Source organism: Palaemon carinicauda, chromosome 38 (genome assembly GCF_036898095.1).
Source record: "Palaemon carinicauda isolate YSFRI2023 chromosome 38, ASM3689809v2, whole genome shotgun sequence".
Taxonomy (NCBI): Eukaryota; Metazoa; Arthropoda; class Malacostraca; order Decapoda; family Palaemonidae; genus Palaemon; species Palaemon carinicauda.
Genome location: NC_090762.1, coordinates 8793407 through 8810320, shown reverse-complemented (window position 1 = coordinate 8810320; position 16914 = coordinate 8793407). Strand labels below are relative to the sequence as shown.

General features: G+C 45.5%; 1 protein-coding gene across 1 annotated transcript in view; it reads left to right on the top strand.

The window, feature by feature from the left end:
- The window catches only part of LOC137630417 (acyl-coenzyme A diphosphatase FITM2-like), a 49769-nt gene that overhangs the window by 2710 nt on the left and 30145 nt on the right, over positions 1-16914 (top strand). Inside the window, exon 2 of the mRNA XM_068361876.1 lies at positions 5915-6114. Within this exon, the coding sequence (XP_068217977.1) occupies positions 5915-6114 (200 nt within the window). The remainder of the gene's footprint in view (positions 1-5914; positions 6115-16914) is intronic.

Sequence of the window (16914 nt, the reverse complement as noted above, 5' to 3'; positions counted from 1 at the left end):
CATTACTGAATTCCACCCCTTCCATCGACAATACTCAATGTTATCCCTGCATTCACTAATACTCAGTGCCATCCCTTCCATCGACAATACTTAATGCCACCTCTCCGTTCACCAGTACTCAATGCCATCCCTCCCATCACCATTACTGAATGCCACCCCTTCCATCGACAATACTCAATGTTATCCCTGCATTCATTAATACTCAATGCCACCCCTCCATTCACCAATACTCAATGCCATCCCTTCCATCACCATTACTGAATGCCACCCCTTCCATCGACAATACTCAATGTTATCCCTGTATTCACTAATACTCAGTGCCACCCCTTCCATCGACAATACTTAATGCCACCTCTCCGTTCACCATTACTCAATGCCATCCCTCCCATCACCAATACTCAATGCCATCCCTCCCATCACCAATACTCAATGCCACCCATTCCATAGACAATACTCAATGCCACCTCTCCCATCACCAATACTCAATGCCATCCCTCCCATCGACAATACTCAGTGCCACCTCTTCGATCACCAATACGCAATGCCATCCCTCCCATCACCAATACTCTAAGACAATCCTTCCATCGACAATACTCAATGCCAACTCTCCCATCACCAACACTCAATTCCATTCCTCCCATCACCAACACTCAATGCCATCCCTCCCATCACCAATACTCAGTGGCACCCCTTCCATCACCAATACTCAGTGGCACCCCTTCCATCACCAATACTCAATGCCAACTCTCCCATCACCAATACTCAATGCCATCCCTCCCATCACCAATACTCAGTGGCACCCGTTCATCGACAATACTCAGTGCCAACTCCCATCACCAATACTGAATGCTCTCCCTCCCATCACCAATACTGAATGCCATCCCTCCCATCACCAATACTGAATGCCATCCCTCCTATCACCAATACTCAGTGCCGTCCCTCCCATCACCAGTACTCAATATCATCCCTCCCATCACCAATACTCAATGCCATCTTTCCCATCACCAATACTCAATGCCATCCCTCCCATCACCAATACTCAATGCCATCCCTCCCATCACCAATACTTAATGGCACCCCTTTCATCGATAATACTCAAAGCCGCAGGGCTCTTTGCTCTTCTGCGCGCCAGTGCTCCTCTGCGCATCAGTGCTCTCCACCACCGAAGCTTTCACCAGCTCTTCAGCAACCTCCGGCACATCAGTGCACCTGCATTTTCCAGTAGCTGCTCTCCTGCAACCTCCTGCGCATTCTAAGGAGACAGTGCAACCAGCGCTCTTCTACGCATTCACTGGAAACCGCACCAGCATCCTACTGTGCACCGCCGTACTGCTCACCAGCGCGCTCCCGCGTATCCTGTGGAAACTGTGCGCCAGTGCTCTCTGGATCGCCAATGTTCCAGTACTCTCCTGCTTACTCGCGCAAGAGGCAAAAAGAACGAAAGGGAAAACTTTTGGACAGGTCACCATTGCCCCATTCCCCTCTCTGCAAACGCATTACAGAATGCCTTCCCGGAAAAGGGGGAAGAGGCTTCACAGAAGGGTTCAAGATCCCAAAGATTCCATTCTCCAAGGCAAATCAATCGCATCTACCATTGGTCGAGAGTCCTCACAGGGAACCCTTGGTCCCTTTCTTTTCAGTAAACACCATCTGGACATTGCAAACTGCCTATCATTAGCTTGGAAATCTCTAATTGCCAGAACGCTGATAACTAGCTTACTGACCATCGTTCACTTGGTCTGCCGATCGCCGATCTCTAGCTCATCTTCCACCAATGAGAAATCATCAACCTACTGATCGCTAGATCACCGTTTTTTGATCGCTAGCTCGTAGATTGCCAATTCCTAGCTCATCTTTCTCTGATCATTGACCTCCAGTCTCGCCAATTGCTAGCGTGCCGATCGCTAGTCTATAACCAGTCATCAGCTTGCTGATCACTAGATCGCCGACGGCCAGCTCGTCTTTCTTCGATCATCGACCTCAGTTCGCTGATCTCTGACCAGCCAATCGTCAGCTTGCTGATCACTAGATCGCCAACGGCCAGCTCGTCTTTCTTCGATCATCGACCTCAGTTCGCTGATCTCTGACCAGCCAATCGTCAGTTTGCTGATCTCGAGCTCGCCGATTGCCAGTCTGCGATCGAGCGCTGATCGTCAATGGCTCACCGATCACCAACTGAGTATCATTAAATCATTCTGCTGTCTCTCAGGGCTCACCAAGTCGATCACCAACTCATTAATCGTCAACCTTCCGTGGCTGACTGACCAGACAGCCTTCATCTGCCTGCCAGTTACCATCTTTGACTCACAGATCACTGATTCACCGATCATTGGCACTTCGCCGTTCACTAGCAGTTCCTCACTCAGACTTACTAGTCAACCTCTGCCAGTGGTTCCCTAGAAGCAGTCCTCCAAAGCAATCGGCAGGCGATCGACAGCTCCCATCAGCGGCTTGTCGACAGGTGACTACTTGCGAGCACTCTCCAACTGCACGTTAGCCACGATACCCAGTCGTTAACCTTTGATTATAATTCGCCAGACCAATGCTGTTTTAAGAAATAGCATCAATCTCGTCAGGGCGCATGGTAGGGTCAAACGTTGCCTTACTTCTATCAGTTCAAGGAGTTCTCTCCCAGGGAAGAATCCTTACACAGGGTATCGCATCCCATCCTTTTCGCCACGAGTCAAGACAGCAGCGTCAACAATCTCCCATGCGAAAGGATCCTCAAGGAGCTGTCCCTTTGGGTCGATGTCCACACCATGTTGGAGTTCGAACAAGGGCTAAGACCACAGGTTTTCATGTGCACGCTGGACCTAAAGGATGCATACTTCCAGGCCCAAACCATCCATCTTCTAGGAAGTATTGGAGATTCAGTTTGGACGAACCTCAAGGGATGGGTGTCAGTTGTGAATCTTAAGGAATGATGTAACCTTCTCATCTTCCCCACCCCTCGGACTTGATGCTGTGCTTAGATGCATCAAAAGAAGGGTGGAGGGACCATAGTGCTGCACCACACAACCTCAGGCCTCTGGACAGAGTCCAAAAGCACCCATACCATAAATCTCTCTAGAGATGAAGGCTAACTTTCCAGTCCTTTAACAGCCTCATCCGTTCCTAACGTGCCACTCAGTGGCGTGATGAGCGACAACACCACATAAGAGCTCACGTCAATAAGCAAGAAGGATCTTGCTCGCAGCCTCTTCCCATCTAACGGTATAAATACTAAGATGGGCCGAAGTCTGCTCGGTACCACTATCAGTCTAGAGGAATGTGTTCGCCAACAATCTGTGCACAGCATCTTAGAAAAGGTGTACCAATGTACCAAATGTTCTTTTGATCACCTTGTAGCCAACAAAATCCTGACTTTACAGGGTTCTCCAACTATGGATCTGTTCGCAACGACCCTGAACCTCAGGCTTCCGCTGCTCCCCAGTCCTAGACCCCAAGGCTCTCTGGCAAGAAGCATGCCAACAACGGTGGGTACAACAACAACGTTTGTCTCATCCCGGTTTTTGGAGAGAAGGGTACTCAACAGGGCTCGAACATCGGTCAGTCTCTCAAGGGCTCTCATAGCTCCGCTATGGCATTACGCAGAACGGTTTCCAAACCTTCTGCAGCTCTTGATAGAGCCTCCAAGAGAACCCTCTCCACGTCAGAGACAACCACACTTTGACACCTACCACAAGCTATAGCTTCGCTATGATTGTACGCCTGGAGACTACCCAGTACCTCCTCTCTCAGAGAGGCTTTTTGCAATAAGTTGCGAAGAGGTTATCTGGATATTTGAGGAATTCCTCTGCATCAGTCTACCAGGCAAAGTATAATGTCTTCTGTTGTTGGTGTCATGGGAAAGAGTATCTCTCCACTTGATACCGCTATTCCAGCAATAGCGGAATCCTAGAGTATATGCAGGAGGAAAGACCCCCTTTTCAGTTTCAGAAGGTAAAGATGATCATTCAACCTTGAGCCTCGCATTCAAACTGAAAGGAAGGGACATCCCCTTATTGTTAGATCTTTCCTAACTCATGCAGTCTTACAAACTTGCCTTTTTCCTGTCGGAATTGAGACCTCCCTCTTGGAACACTGTTCGAGTTCTCCAGTCTCTTAAGGAGACCTCCCTATGTGCCACTTCACCAGGCAACAAATTATCTCCTGGTTTAGAAGACAGTGTTCCTACACACTTTGACAGCGGCCAAACGAGCCAAGGAACTTAAAGGTCTCCCTTTCGACATCGCCCATTCATGAGAAGGGTGAAAGGCAACGTTCAGTTTCATCCCTGAGTTTGTTGCCAGACACAGTCTCCAAAGGTGACGAATCCTATACAACAAGTCTCCACTCGGTAACTGATGATCCAGATCATCTGTTACTGTACCCAGGGTGAGGTTTGAGGCTCTACCTCAATACCGAAACATCCTCTCTGCTGGATTCACAGAGTCATCAATTACACTCTGAATCCAGATCCTCATCCAACGCATCGTCCCACATTGTCAGGGGCATAGCTATGCCCCTGGCCCTTCTAAGCAGATTACACTTTGATGCAGGTTCTACAAGCAAGGGTGTGAATGTTCCAAGTGACTTTCACAACCTTTCTTCTGCAAGACGTGGCCCACAGGAACTTGATACGATCTCTATTGGTCCTGTGGTGGCTGCACAAGAGCGGGCTGTATACCTCAAGCTCCTTATTGGACAAGTAGCAGAAGGTGGAGGGCACTGTTACCCAGTTTTAGTTTCTGTGAAGGAAAAGGTTTGACTGTCTCTTATTCTTTTCTTCATCCTCCCCTCTCTTGGGGAAAGCATCATCCTGGATTCTCTTCATAAGCTGACCTCAAATCACTGCAGGTAAACCATGCTCCCTTGTGTATCTAGTATTAAGCTAATACTGTTGTGTCCTCATACCCTGGCGAGGTGGTATTGAGAAAATCTTGGTTACAACAGTTTTTCTTATAAACTCTCAGAATAACTTTCACCTTGACAGTCACTGCTTATCTCAACACATAGTTTACGTAAGCCGCCGTCCTTGCATAGTAATGTTTTAGCAAGGAGCAGGGACTCCTTATTTTGGGTGCAAATATACTCAGATAAGGAGCCCCAGGGTGAAGCCAAAAGCCAGATTGGTAGGGACGTCCACCCTTCCTAATGGGTGAGTCACCCCTAATAAATAGCCTAGGTTTTTATTGTTGTTACGGAACAAATGACAAATTTGTAGATAATTTGTATTTTTCCTAACTATACAAACCTTTAGCTTTTTATACAAACTTACCCGCCGACCCTATCCCCTTTGAAGTCCTACCTCCAAGCAAAGTGAGCTAAACCACAGGTGTGGGAGTGGTACCAAGCTAACCCCCCTATCCCCCGCTAACTAGCGGGATGGGTAGTTAACCCTCGCTAAAATTTTTATGACTTGTCCTTTCAGTTTGACCGAAAGTAATACCCCTAATAAATAGCTAAAGGTTTATATCGTTAGGAAAATACAAATTATCTACCAATTTGTCATTTTTATTTTTCCACGTATTATTTTTGACAACTGACTTAACTCCAAACGACGTAAGTCAAGGTATGCAGTACCTGTGTTGTACTCTGGTCAGAAAAGGGTTGCTTAAGGGATCGAATGTGCTTACGTAAATATAATAGGACGTTTTAGTGATGTAACAAGTTGTTTTCATTAAAAACACTATTTGTAACATGAAATACAGTATAGATGTCTTCCAAGCCAAAAATATACAGTAATCATCTGAATTTCCAAGATTCCAAGCATAAGTTGTGAGTAGAGAAATCACCCCATAAAGCATTTTTAGCCAGAAATTACAACACAGTACTGTACCACTAACATAAAAGTTACAATGCAATACATTATGTATATATGGCTATAAAATATGCCAGAAAATTCTTATTTTTTGTTTTGATTCTTTTGTAGGCCATGCATTCCTGTTGGTTTACATCAATTTAGTGATAGTTGAAGAAGCCAAATCCATTGTGGGCTGGGAAGGTATTCGAGAACAGATTCGTCTTGAAGACCACAAACGACAAGAAGACCTCAAACGATCGGAACCAGACTCAGGAGATAAGCAGACTATTTTAGAGCATCTCCCAGAAAAGGAGTATGTCATATTAAAGGTATAGTATGCTATTACAGAATGTTTACTGTACAGTATAGGCAACATTGTTACTGTCTACTGTACTATGTTTTGACTTTACATTACTGCATATATAATTGACATTCATAGGAATGATAATACAGTAATACCTCAACATACAAGTGTCCCAACATACGAGAAATTTGAGGTACGAGGAAAGTTTCGAGCAAATTTTTGCCCCAAGATACGGAACAAATTTGAGATACGAGGATACGAGACGGTTCCCTATGCGGCCGTTAGGTGGCCAAGTGTGCGAGAGGCTGCTCACGAGGACAGCATCACTCACTCTTTCCCGTCGGTTCTCCGTCGCATAAAGTTACTTCCGAGCATCTGCCGTAGTGTTTGCATTTTTTACGTTTTTTTTGCGTTAAGCAGTACAGAATAAGTAAATAAGCAATGGGTCCAAAGCAAGCGAGTGCAAACAAGGGTAGTGAAAAGAGAAAGTGTATGATGACAATTGAGATTAAGCATAAAATAATCGAAAAACATGAGTGGTGTATGAGTGACTGAGCTGGCTCGCCAGTATCATAGGAGTACATCAACATGTACCGTCCTCAAGCGGAAGGATGCTATAAAGAAGGAAATCAGAGACATGTTAGCGAAGTGGCTGGAGTTTTCTGATTTTATGGAAAAGAGGCACCTGGACAAGTTGGCGTGTGGTCGTGCGTTAGCCTTTTGTGATGACACTTGAGTGCGTCATTTTCGTAACATTTTGAAGGGGAGACAAAAGCAAACATCCCTAGATAGGTTCCTTTTATAAAGGTCGGCAAAAAGTGAAGGTGAAAGCGAGTCAAAAAAGCGAGGCAAAAAGAGCCAAGCTGGAAGAAGAAAAGTAAAAAAAAATGAAAATGAACACAAAACTAGAATTAAGTTTAGTGTAACGTAAGATTAACATTTATTTTTTAAGTGTCTGTATAGTAAGCTAATTTCATTTAAGGTAAATTTAAAGTTTAAGTTATGTTACATAGTGTTACAAAAGTGTAGCGTACCGAACGTGTTGCCGTGAAGTCTCTCCTCCCCTTTCTCTCTCCCTCCTCCTCCACACACACCGTCGTTAGCCGCTACCGTCTGTCTCGAAAGTAAGAAGTCCATAATAATGTCACATTTTATTATTATTTCTGGGCTCAACCTGTGTCGCTACGTGAAATGCTCCTTATAGCATCATTTCTAAGGTATAAATACTGGTAAATATACCAGAGAAAAAAGTTGCATGGAATGCCAGGAATATACCCAGCTCGCTCACCTTTATAGGGTGTCTGTATAGTAACTGGGGCGTGTTAAAACCAAGATCAGAGGTCCCTTACCAATTAGTCTTCTCCTTCCTCAACATCCCCCGTTACTACGAGGTGCTGTTCTACATCCGACTACTGCCCGCTACTACGGCTACTGCCCCCACCACCACCACTACCACTACCCACGCTTCTCCCAACATTCCTTCTATAGCACCGTGATATCAACACGCGTTCTTGTGTTTGAAACCTTTATTTTGTGTTTAGTGAAAATGTCTGAGCTTCTGGAGCCTCCTACCCCAAGTTAAGTATTGCAATTATCAATTTTGATGAGCTGAGGTAGCGACACGTACAATTTTAATAATATTGTTAATTTTAGTCTCGTACAGTGTCATATGATGCCTCTCCCCTGGCAGCCATTTTGGTGTTGCTACCTCCGAGAGCTTCATGCTTACTTGACGACTTCCAATTAGTTCCTCATACTAATTGTAGTCTTTTTATTTAGCTCTAGACATCTTATACAATGATTAATTATAGTTATTTAAGTTTATTAAGGGGCACTACACAAGAATAGAGAACAATGGTTTGATTTTGGAATGTCCTTCTCCTAGAAGAGCTGCTTACCATAGCTAAAGAACCTCTTCTACCCTTACCAAGAGGAAAGTAGCCACTGAACAGTTACAGTGCAATAGTTAACCCCTTGCGAGAAGAAGAATTGTTTGGTAATCTCAGTGTTGTCAGGTGTATCAGGACAGAGGAGAATTTGTAAAGAATAGGCCAGACTATTCGGTGTCTGTGTAGGCAAAGGGAAAGAACTGTAACCAGAGAGAAAGATCCAATGTAGTACTGTCTGGCCAGTCAAAGGACCCCATAACTCTCAAGCTGTAGTATCTCAACGGGCGGCTGGTTCCCTGGCCAACCTACTACTATGAATCATAACTAGTACATAGGTATTTGTTGTTTTGTGAGCGTCTGTTGTGAATAAGAACAATTAAAAACATGTTTTTCCACTGTAATATACTGTTTTTCAATATTAAACTTAGCCGGTGATCATATAAGCTGTCAGCTCTGCTGCCCGACAGAAAAACCTAAGGACAAAATACGCCAGCGATCGCTATACAGGTGGGGGTGTACATCAACAGCGCCATCTGTCGAGCAGGTACTCAAGTACTCCATGTAAACACAGAACCAATTTTCTCTCTGTCGTGCCACCGGCAAGACCTACTAAATACGCTGTTGCTTACTGGATTGGTTTTCACAGATTTTGGTGAAGTACACATTTCTAGTTATTAGCTTTCGCTTTGCAGAGGTTATCTTCAATACTTCCTTGCATTCTTTGATTGAATTTTGGATTATTTGTTGACGACTTGGATAGATTTTGAATTCCCCTTTGACTAATTCAAGATGGCTGACCCTTCTCAAGTCCCTAAATACAGAAAGTGTAGTGCTAGGGACTGTTCAAGGCGTCTTCCGAAGGCCTCTATCGATCCGCACACCATTTGTTCCAATTGTCGGGGTAAAACCTGTCAATTGGAAGATCGATGTGAGGAATGCGTTGGGCTTTCGGAATTCGATTTTCTCGAATTCCTGAAATATTCACGTAGGCTTGAGAGAGATAGAGTCAGGAGAAGTTCATCTCGCTCCGTTGATTTTTCCTCTCCCCATGCCCCACAACCTATTCCTTCCCCTGTAGTGGTTGCTCCTGATCCCACTTCTAGCACTCAACAACCTTCGATGGCAGATGTGATGCGTGCCATCCAGGCTCTGGGTGAGAGAGTCGAGTCATTGGCGAGTGACCGTAACCAACTCATGGCAGACGTCAAGGAGTTGAAGGGTAAGAGTGCAGTGGGTAGTGACAAAGTGAGTGGTAGTGTTGTGGAAAGTGTTAGTGTTGCGCTTGAGGGTGCGTCTGTTCGTGCCTGTCGTCCTCCCAGTCCGGGACCTCTTGCAAGCTCCCAAGCCCAGGGGAGAAGCAATGTCGTACGACCAAAGGGTTCGACAGGCTTTAATCAGCGGACAGACGTTCCCTCCGTGGTTTCGGACGTATCTTGCCAAGATCGCCCCACCCACAAGAAGACGAGAGAGCCCATTTATTCCTCGTCTGCGGAAGATGTTTCTCGGAAGAAACAATGGACCAAGGTCTCACGACCTCTCAAACGCAAGGTCCCTTCCGCGCAAGTCCAACGGCCCAGTTGTAGCCACTGGGTCAGTTCGGACTCGCTGCAGTCTTCCGATGACTGCACACCTCCTAAGAGAGGCAAAGCGGTACCGCAACAGGCAGTAACACCGTCTGTTGCCGCACCTGCTACTGTAGACCCTAAGTGGGCTTTGCTGCAGACCATGCAGACACAGTTAACATCTTTAATGCAGGACTTTCGTGCGGAGAAGGTTGACGCTGCACCCGTTAGCCTACAACCAACCACGGTTGTGCGTCCAGTTGACGCTGAGGCTACCTTCTCCCGCACTCCAGCTGTAAGAGTCCCGCCACCCATGCGCAGTGTACCCTGCCAGCCGCATGTTGACGTTCAGCGACGCACGGAACCCTCCGTTGACGTTCGCGAGTTACAACAACAACCTAAGTTGTTTTGTTTTGACGCGGTGCGTCAACCTCCGCAACCCACTGTGGTTACCACTACTCGCCCACAGCAGACTAGACAGTCAGGAGTAGACGCTTTGCGCCCCCGCACAGCTATGGTTGTTGCCAGCTCACAGACTGGCCAACAGTTCCATGACGTTGCGTCCAGTGCAGTCACGCATGCACCCGTGCTGCTGGACTCAGCTGACCAGCCAATTCCTACTCCTTTGCCGCTTCCTCCTCAGCATTCAGACGATGGACTCTCTGATGATGACGACGCTGCACACCTTGACGACCCGCACACGGACATCGACGAACCCAAGACCACGCCTCCCTCCTTGGACTTTAGGAAAGTTCTTGCACTGTTCAAGGATATGTATCCTGATCAGTTTGTTTCTGCAGCTCCACGCTCTCCTCCTTCTGAGTTCGCTTTAGGCACGCAGTCATCCGCGCCTGCCTTTACGAAGCTCGTCCTCGCCCGCTCGTCCAAGAGAGCTTTAAGAGTGTTGGGAGATTGGATGCAGTCCAAAAAGCACCTTGGGAAGACAGCATTCTTGTTTCCCCCTGCGAAACTCGCTTCCAGATCGAGCGTCTGGTATGCCACGGGAGAAGTTCTCGGCTTGGGAGTTCCTGCCTCTGCCCAGGGCGACTTCTCAAGTCTAGTAGACTCTCCCCGCAGGCTGGCCATGAGACGCTCCAAGATTTGTTGGACTCCTTCAGATTTAGACCATCTGATGAAAGGAGTGTTCAGAGCCTTCGAAGTGTTTAACTTTTTGGATTGGTGTTTGGGAGCGTTGAGCAGGAAGACCTCCCCTTCTGACAAGGAAACTTCCATGCTCATTATGTCCTGCATGGACAAGGCCATACGGGACGGTTCCAGTGAGCTTGCGGCTTCGTTCGTTTCCGGGGTCCTCAAGAAACGGGAAAACCTTTGCTCCTTCTTGTCAGCTGGAGTAACACAATGTCAGAAATCGGAGCTTATGTTTGCTCCTCTCTCGAAGTGCCTTTTCCCAGAGGAGTTGATCAAGGAGATTGCTGCCTCCTTGATTCAAAAAGACACGCATGACCTGGTTGCGTCATCTGCCCGCAAAGCCACCCCTTTGCCTACCGTGTCTAGACCCAGGATGGATACTCCAGCGTCAAGATTTATTCCGCCCTTTCGTGGCAGAGCCTCCAGCAGAGGAGGTACTCGTGCCGAAGGGAAACGTGGGAGTAAGAAGAAAGGTACCAAGTCCTTTAGAGGCAGAGTCTGACTGCCACCTTCTTCAGACAGCAGTGGGAGCCAGACTCAAGAACTACTGGCAGTCCTGGGAGAACAGGGGCGCAGATGCACAATCTGTGAAGTTGCTCAGAGAAGGGTACAAGATCCCATTCTTGCGCAAGCCCCCTCTAGCAACTACTCCCATCGACCTCTCTCCCAGGTACAGAGAGGACGACAAGAGACTAGCTTTGAAGCAAGAGGTGTCTCTCTTACTAGAAAAGGGAGCGGTAGTCAAAGTCCGGGACCATCAATCCCCGGGCTTCTACAACCGTCTCTTCTTAGTGGTAAAGAAGACAGGAGGGTGGAGACCGGTGCTAGACGTCAGTGCTCTGAATGTCTTTGTCACAAAGCAGACGTTCGCCATGGAGACGACAAAGTCTGTTCTAGCAGCGGTCAGGAAGGAAGACTGGATGGTCTCTTTAGACCTCAAGGACGCTTACTTTCACGTCCCCATCCACCCAGATTCCCAACCTTTTCTAAGGTTCGTTTACGGGAAGGTTGTCTACCAATTTCAGCCCTGTGCTTTGGCCTAAGCACGGCGCCTCTTGTCTTTACGAAACTGATGAGGAATATTGCCAAATTCCTGCATTTAGCAGACATCAGAGCCTCCCTCTATTTGGACGACTGGCTTCTAAGAGCTTCGTCCAGTCGTCGCTGTCTGGAGAATCTAAAGTGGACTCTAGATCTGACCAAAGAATTGGGTCTCCTGGTCAATATGGAAAAGTCCCAACTGGTCCCATCCCAAACTATAGTGTACCTAGGGATGGAGATTCACAGTCAAGCTTTTCGGGCTTTTCCGTCGGCCCCCAGAATAAGTCAAGCCCAAGGATGCATCCAGAACAAGCTAAAGAAGGACCGATGTTCAGTCAGACAGTGGATGAGTCTGATGGGGACGCTTTCATCACTGGACCAGTTCATTGCGTTAGGGAGACTGCACCTCCGTCCCCTTCAATTTCACCTAGCTGTTCACTGGAGAAAGGACAAGACGCTAGAAGCGGTCTCGATCCCCATTTCCGAGAAGATGAAGTCATCACTGACTTGGTGGAAGGACAACATCAACCTCAGAGAGGGTCTGCCCCTGGCTGTTCAGACCCCCAACCACGTTCTCTTCTCGGACGCATCGGACACGGGCTGGGGTGCGACATTGGACGGTCGGGAATGCTCGGGCACTTGGAACTCGGAACAAAGAACGTTACATATCAACTGCAAGGAGCTACTGGCAGTTCATCTGGCCTTGAAAAGCTTCAAGTCCCTCCTTCTAGGCAAGGTGGTGGAGGTGAACTCCGACAACACCACGGCCTTGGCGTACATCTCCAAGCAAGGAGGGACCCATTCTATGACATTGTACGAGATCGCAAGGGACCTCCTCACCTGGTCAAGAGATCTAAACCTGTCTCTAGTAACGAGGTTCATTCAAGGAAACATGAATGTCATGGCGGACCGCCTCAGTCGGAAGGGTCAAATCATCCCAACAGAATGGACCCTTCACAAGAATGTGTGCAAGAGACTATGGGCCACATGGGGCCAACCTACCATAGATCTCTTTGCAACCTCGATGACCAAGAGGCTCCCAAATTATTGCTCGCCAATCCCGGACCCAGCAGCAGTTCATATAGATGCTTTTCTACTGGATTGATCCCATCTAGACCTTTATGCATTCCCCCCGTTCAAGATTGTCAACAAGGTACTGCAGAAGTTCGCCTCTCACGAAGGGACAAGGTTGACGTTGGTTGCTCCCCTCTGGCCCGCGAGAGAATGGTTCACCGAGGTACTGCAATGGCTGGTGGACGTTCCCAGAACTCTTCCTCTAAGAGTGGACCTTCTACGTCAGCCACACGTAAAGAAGGTACACCCAAGCCTCCACGCTCTTCGTCTGACTGCCTTCAGACTATCGAAAGACTCTCGAGAGCTAGAGGCTTTTCGAAGGAGGCAGCCAGGGCGATTGCTAGAGCAAGGAGGACATCCACTCTTAGAGTCTACCAGTCGAAGTGGGAAGTCTTCCGAAGCTGGTGCAAGTCGGTATCAGTATCCTCAACCAGTACCTCTGTAACTCAAATAGCTGACTTCCTTTTATACCTGAGGAAGGTAAGATCTCTTTCAGCTCCCACGATCAAGGGTTACAGAAGCATGTTGGCAGCAGTCTTCCGTCACAGAGGCTTAGATCTTTCCAACAACAAAGATCTACAGGACCTCCTTAAGTCTTTTGAGACCTCGAAGGAGCGTCGTTTGGCCACACCAGGTTGGAATTTAGACGTGGTACTAAGATTCCTTATGTCAGAAAGGTTCGAGCCACTACAATCAGCCTCCTTTAAAGATCTCACTTTAAAGACACTTTTCCTCGTCTGCTTAGCAACAGCTAAAAGAGTCAGTGAGATACACGCCTTCAGCAGGAACATCGGATTTTCATCTGAAACGGCTACATGTTCTTTACAGCTTGGTTTTCTAGCCAAAAACGAACTACCTTCTCGTCCTTGGCCGAAATCGTTCGATATTCCAAGCCTTTCTAATTTGGTTGGAAATGAACTAGAAAGAGTCTTATGCCCTGTTAGAGCTCTTAAGTTCTATTTAAGACGAACTAAACCTTTACGAGGACAGTCAGAAGCTTTATGGTGTGCTATTAAGAAACCTTCTTTACCTATGTCAAAGAATGCAGTTTCCTATTATATCAGACTGTTGATACGAGAAGCTCATTCCCATCTGAATGAGGAAGACCATGCTTTGCTGAAGGTAAGGACACATGAAGTTAGAGCTGTCGCAACTTCAGTGGCCTTCAAACAAAACAGATCTCTGCAGAGTATAATGGACGCAACCTATTGGAGAAGCAAGTCAGTGTTCGCGTCTTTTTATCTTAAAGATGTCCAGTCTCTTTACGAGAACTGCTACACCCTGGGACCATTCGTAGCAGCGAGTGCAGTAGTGGGTGAGGGCTCAACCACTACATTCCCCTAATTCCATAACCTTTTTTAATCTTTCTCTTGAAATGTTTTTTTATTGTTGTTTTTGGGTTGTCCGGAAGGCTAAGAAGCCTTTCGCATCCTGGTTGATTTGGCGGGTGGTCAAATTCTTTTCTTGAGAAGCGCCTAGATTAGAGGTTTTGATGAGGTCCTTTAGTATGGGTTGCAACCCTTGATACTTCAGTTCCTAGGAGTCGCTCAGCATCCTATGAGGATCGCGAGGCTCAGTAAGGAAGACGTACTTAAAAAGGCAGAGTAATTGTTCAAGTCGACTTCCTTACCAGGTACTTATTTATTTTATGTTTGTTATTTTGAATAACTGCTAAAATGAAATACAAAATACTTAGCTCATAATAATGTAAACATGTAATGCTGGTCTCTACCCACCCCCCTGGGTGTGAATCAGCTTATATGATCACCGGCTAAGTTTAATATTGAAAAATGTTATTTTTATTAATAAAATAAATTTTTGAATATACTTACCCGGTGATCATATATTAAAGGACCCTCCCTTCCTCCCCAATAGAGACCCAGTGGACCGAGGAGAAAATTGGTTCTGTGTTTACATGGAGTACTTGAGTACCTGCTCGACAGATGGCGCTGTTGATGTACACCCCCACCTGTATAGCGATCGCTGGCGTATTTTGTCCTTAGGTTTTTCTGTCGGGCAGCAGAGCTGACAGCTTATATGATCACCGGGTAAGTATATTCAAAAATTTATTTTATTAATAAAAATAACATTTTTAGGTGTTTTTTCAGAGGGTGGGAACGAATGAATTTTTTTTAGCTATTTTAAATGGGAAAAATTGATCCGAGATAGAGCGAATTGACCTACGAGCTCAGGTCCCAGAACGCATTAAGCTCGTATCTCAAGGTATTACTGTACAGTGTATGGTATTTTACATGATTTTCTGTTATAAAAGTGCAGACATAATCTTTAATGTACTTTAATTATCAAAATAATGTTATTGAAAATATAAAGGCATCTGCTGCAAATTGGAAGGTGGTAAGGTGTGTCAGCTTAATGACAGAATATCAGTTTACCTTTTTATGGATATTCCAATAATGTTTGGTATTGTCAGCTTAAGTCCCCTCTGTGCTAGATGGTTTCATGTTGCTTGCATTCTCAATATTAATTATCAGTTTGATGAGACTTTTCCCATTTGTATCTTCTATTTCTGTTTCAACTAATATGGAAACTGTAACTTAGGATGGTAAGGTTCATCAAAAATTTATTGCTTGAAAAGTTACATACTGTATTATAGGTATAAAAAACTATAGAACCAGTACAGAATATGAAAGGCTTCATATGTTTTTAAAGAGCATTTACATAATATATTGATTTAAAAAACCATTGTTCAAAACTAGTTCAGAGTATAAATTATAGAAAGTAATTGTAGCTTCATGCATTTGTTCCGTCACAAATACAAACCAACGCTATTTATAGGGGAAATGACTCGGCGAAGCTAAAAGACGAGCCATAAGACTTTAGCGAGTGTTAACCATCCACCCGCTAGTTAGGGGGGTGGAAGGTAGTTAGCTACCCCGCTCACTCACACACTTGGGCTGAGTAACCACTTAGACTATGGGTCTGTGGAGAACAGATGTTGCTGCTCTCCTCCTTTCCTTTTGACTTGCCACTACTGACTTAATTGGTTTTTTTATTCTTTTTATTTTCAGGGTGTGTGCTTCCCTCCTTGACTGTCCTTATGCAGACTTTTCCAAGACCTGATGGCCATTCCTGTGAGACTTTCATGTCCTCCATGGATACGGATCCGCATTCGCTGTGTCCTTCCTGCCGAGGGTGGTGTTCTGATCATGACAACATCTGCCCTGAATGCTGGGAGTGGTCTACCTCTCACTGGAAGAGGTTCGGGTGCTGATGGAAAAATAAGTCCGAGAGATTTCTACTAAAGAAAATCCCGTTGGCAACCTAGGCACAAAAAAAGAACCATCTTTCGTATATTCGTAAACAATTAATTTGGGCAATACAGTACATGGAAACTGAGAATCCTCCATGTTACCCAAATTGCATTAGAAACTGATTATAATGTGCTATATAAAGCATTTTAATGTTATGGATTAATCAAAGAAATTCGATTGAGACTTCAAAATGACAAATGGAAGTCTGGATATCCTTTAATAATCACAGTGAAGCATTTAATGCAATCTGCAATGTGATGAAAAGTTGGATGTCAAACCCCATCTAAACTTCACTTATGGAAGGGGAGTAGTTTTCAACAAAGGTCTATATGAATTTACAGAGGAGTCACCTACAGTACAGTATATGAATTTACAGAGGAGGAGATACTGGCCATGTGTCCACTAAATAAATGGAAAGTACATAAAGTTCCTGGAACATTGATGCTTATCCTTACTTTCCAGGATGCTGATGTACCTTTAAATATTACTATTGAAAATGAATGGATTATAGTTTGACCTTTCAAGCAGAATCCTCTGCAAGGTTTTAAATGGTTTAAATTTGGACACCCATCTAAAGTTAGTAAAAATAAAAAAATGTGTCGCGTTTGTTCCAAATCTTATCATGGCTAGTGTACAGTACACTTGAAGAAGCCAGGTGTTTAAACTGCATCTCTAATCATAAGTCCACTGATAGATACAAACTGTATAATTTGGAGGAAGCTGCCCTCAACAAATCCAGTTTAGACTACATCTGTGGGACATGCAAAAGGACTACTGAATAAATTAGCTAGCTATGCAAAGGCATTAAAATCAAAAGGAAATTTACCACAGGACACAT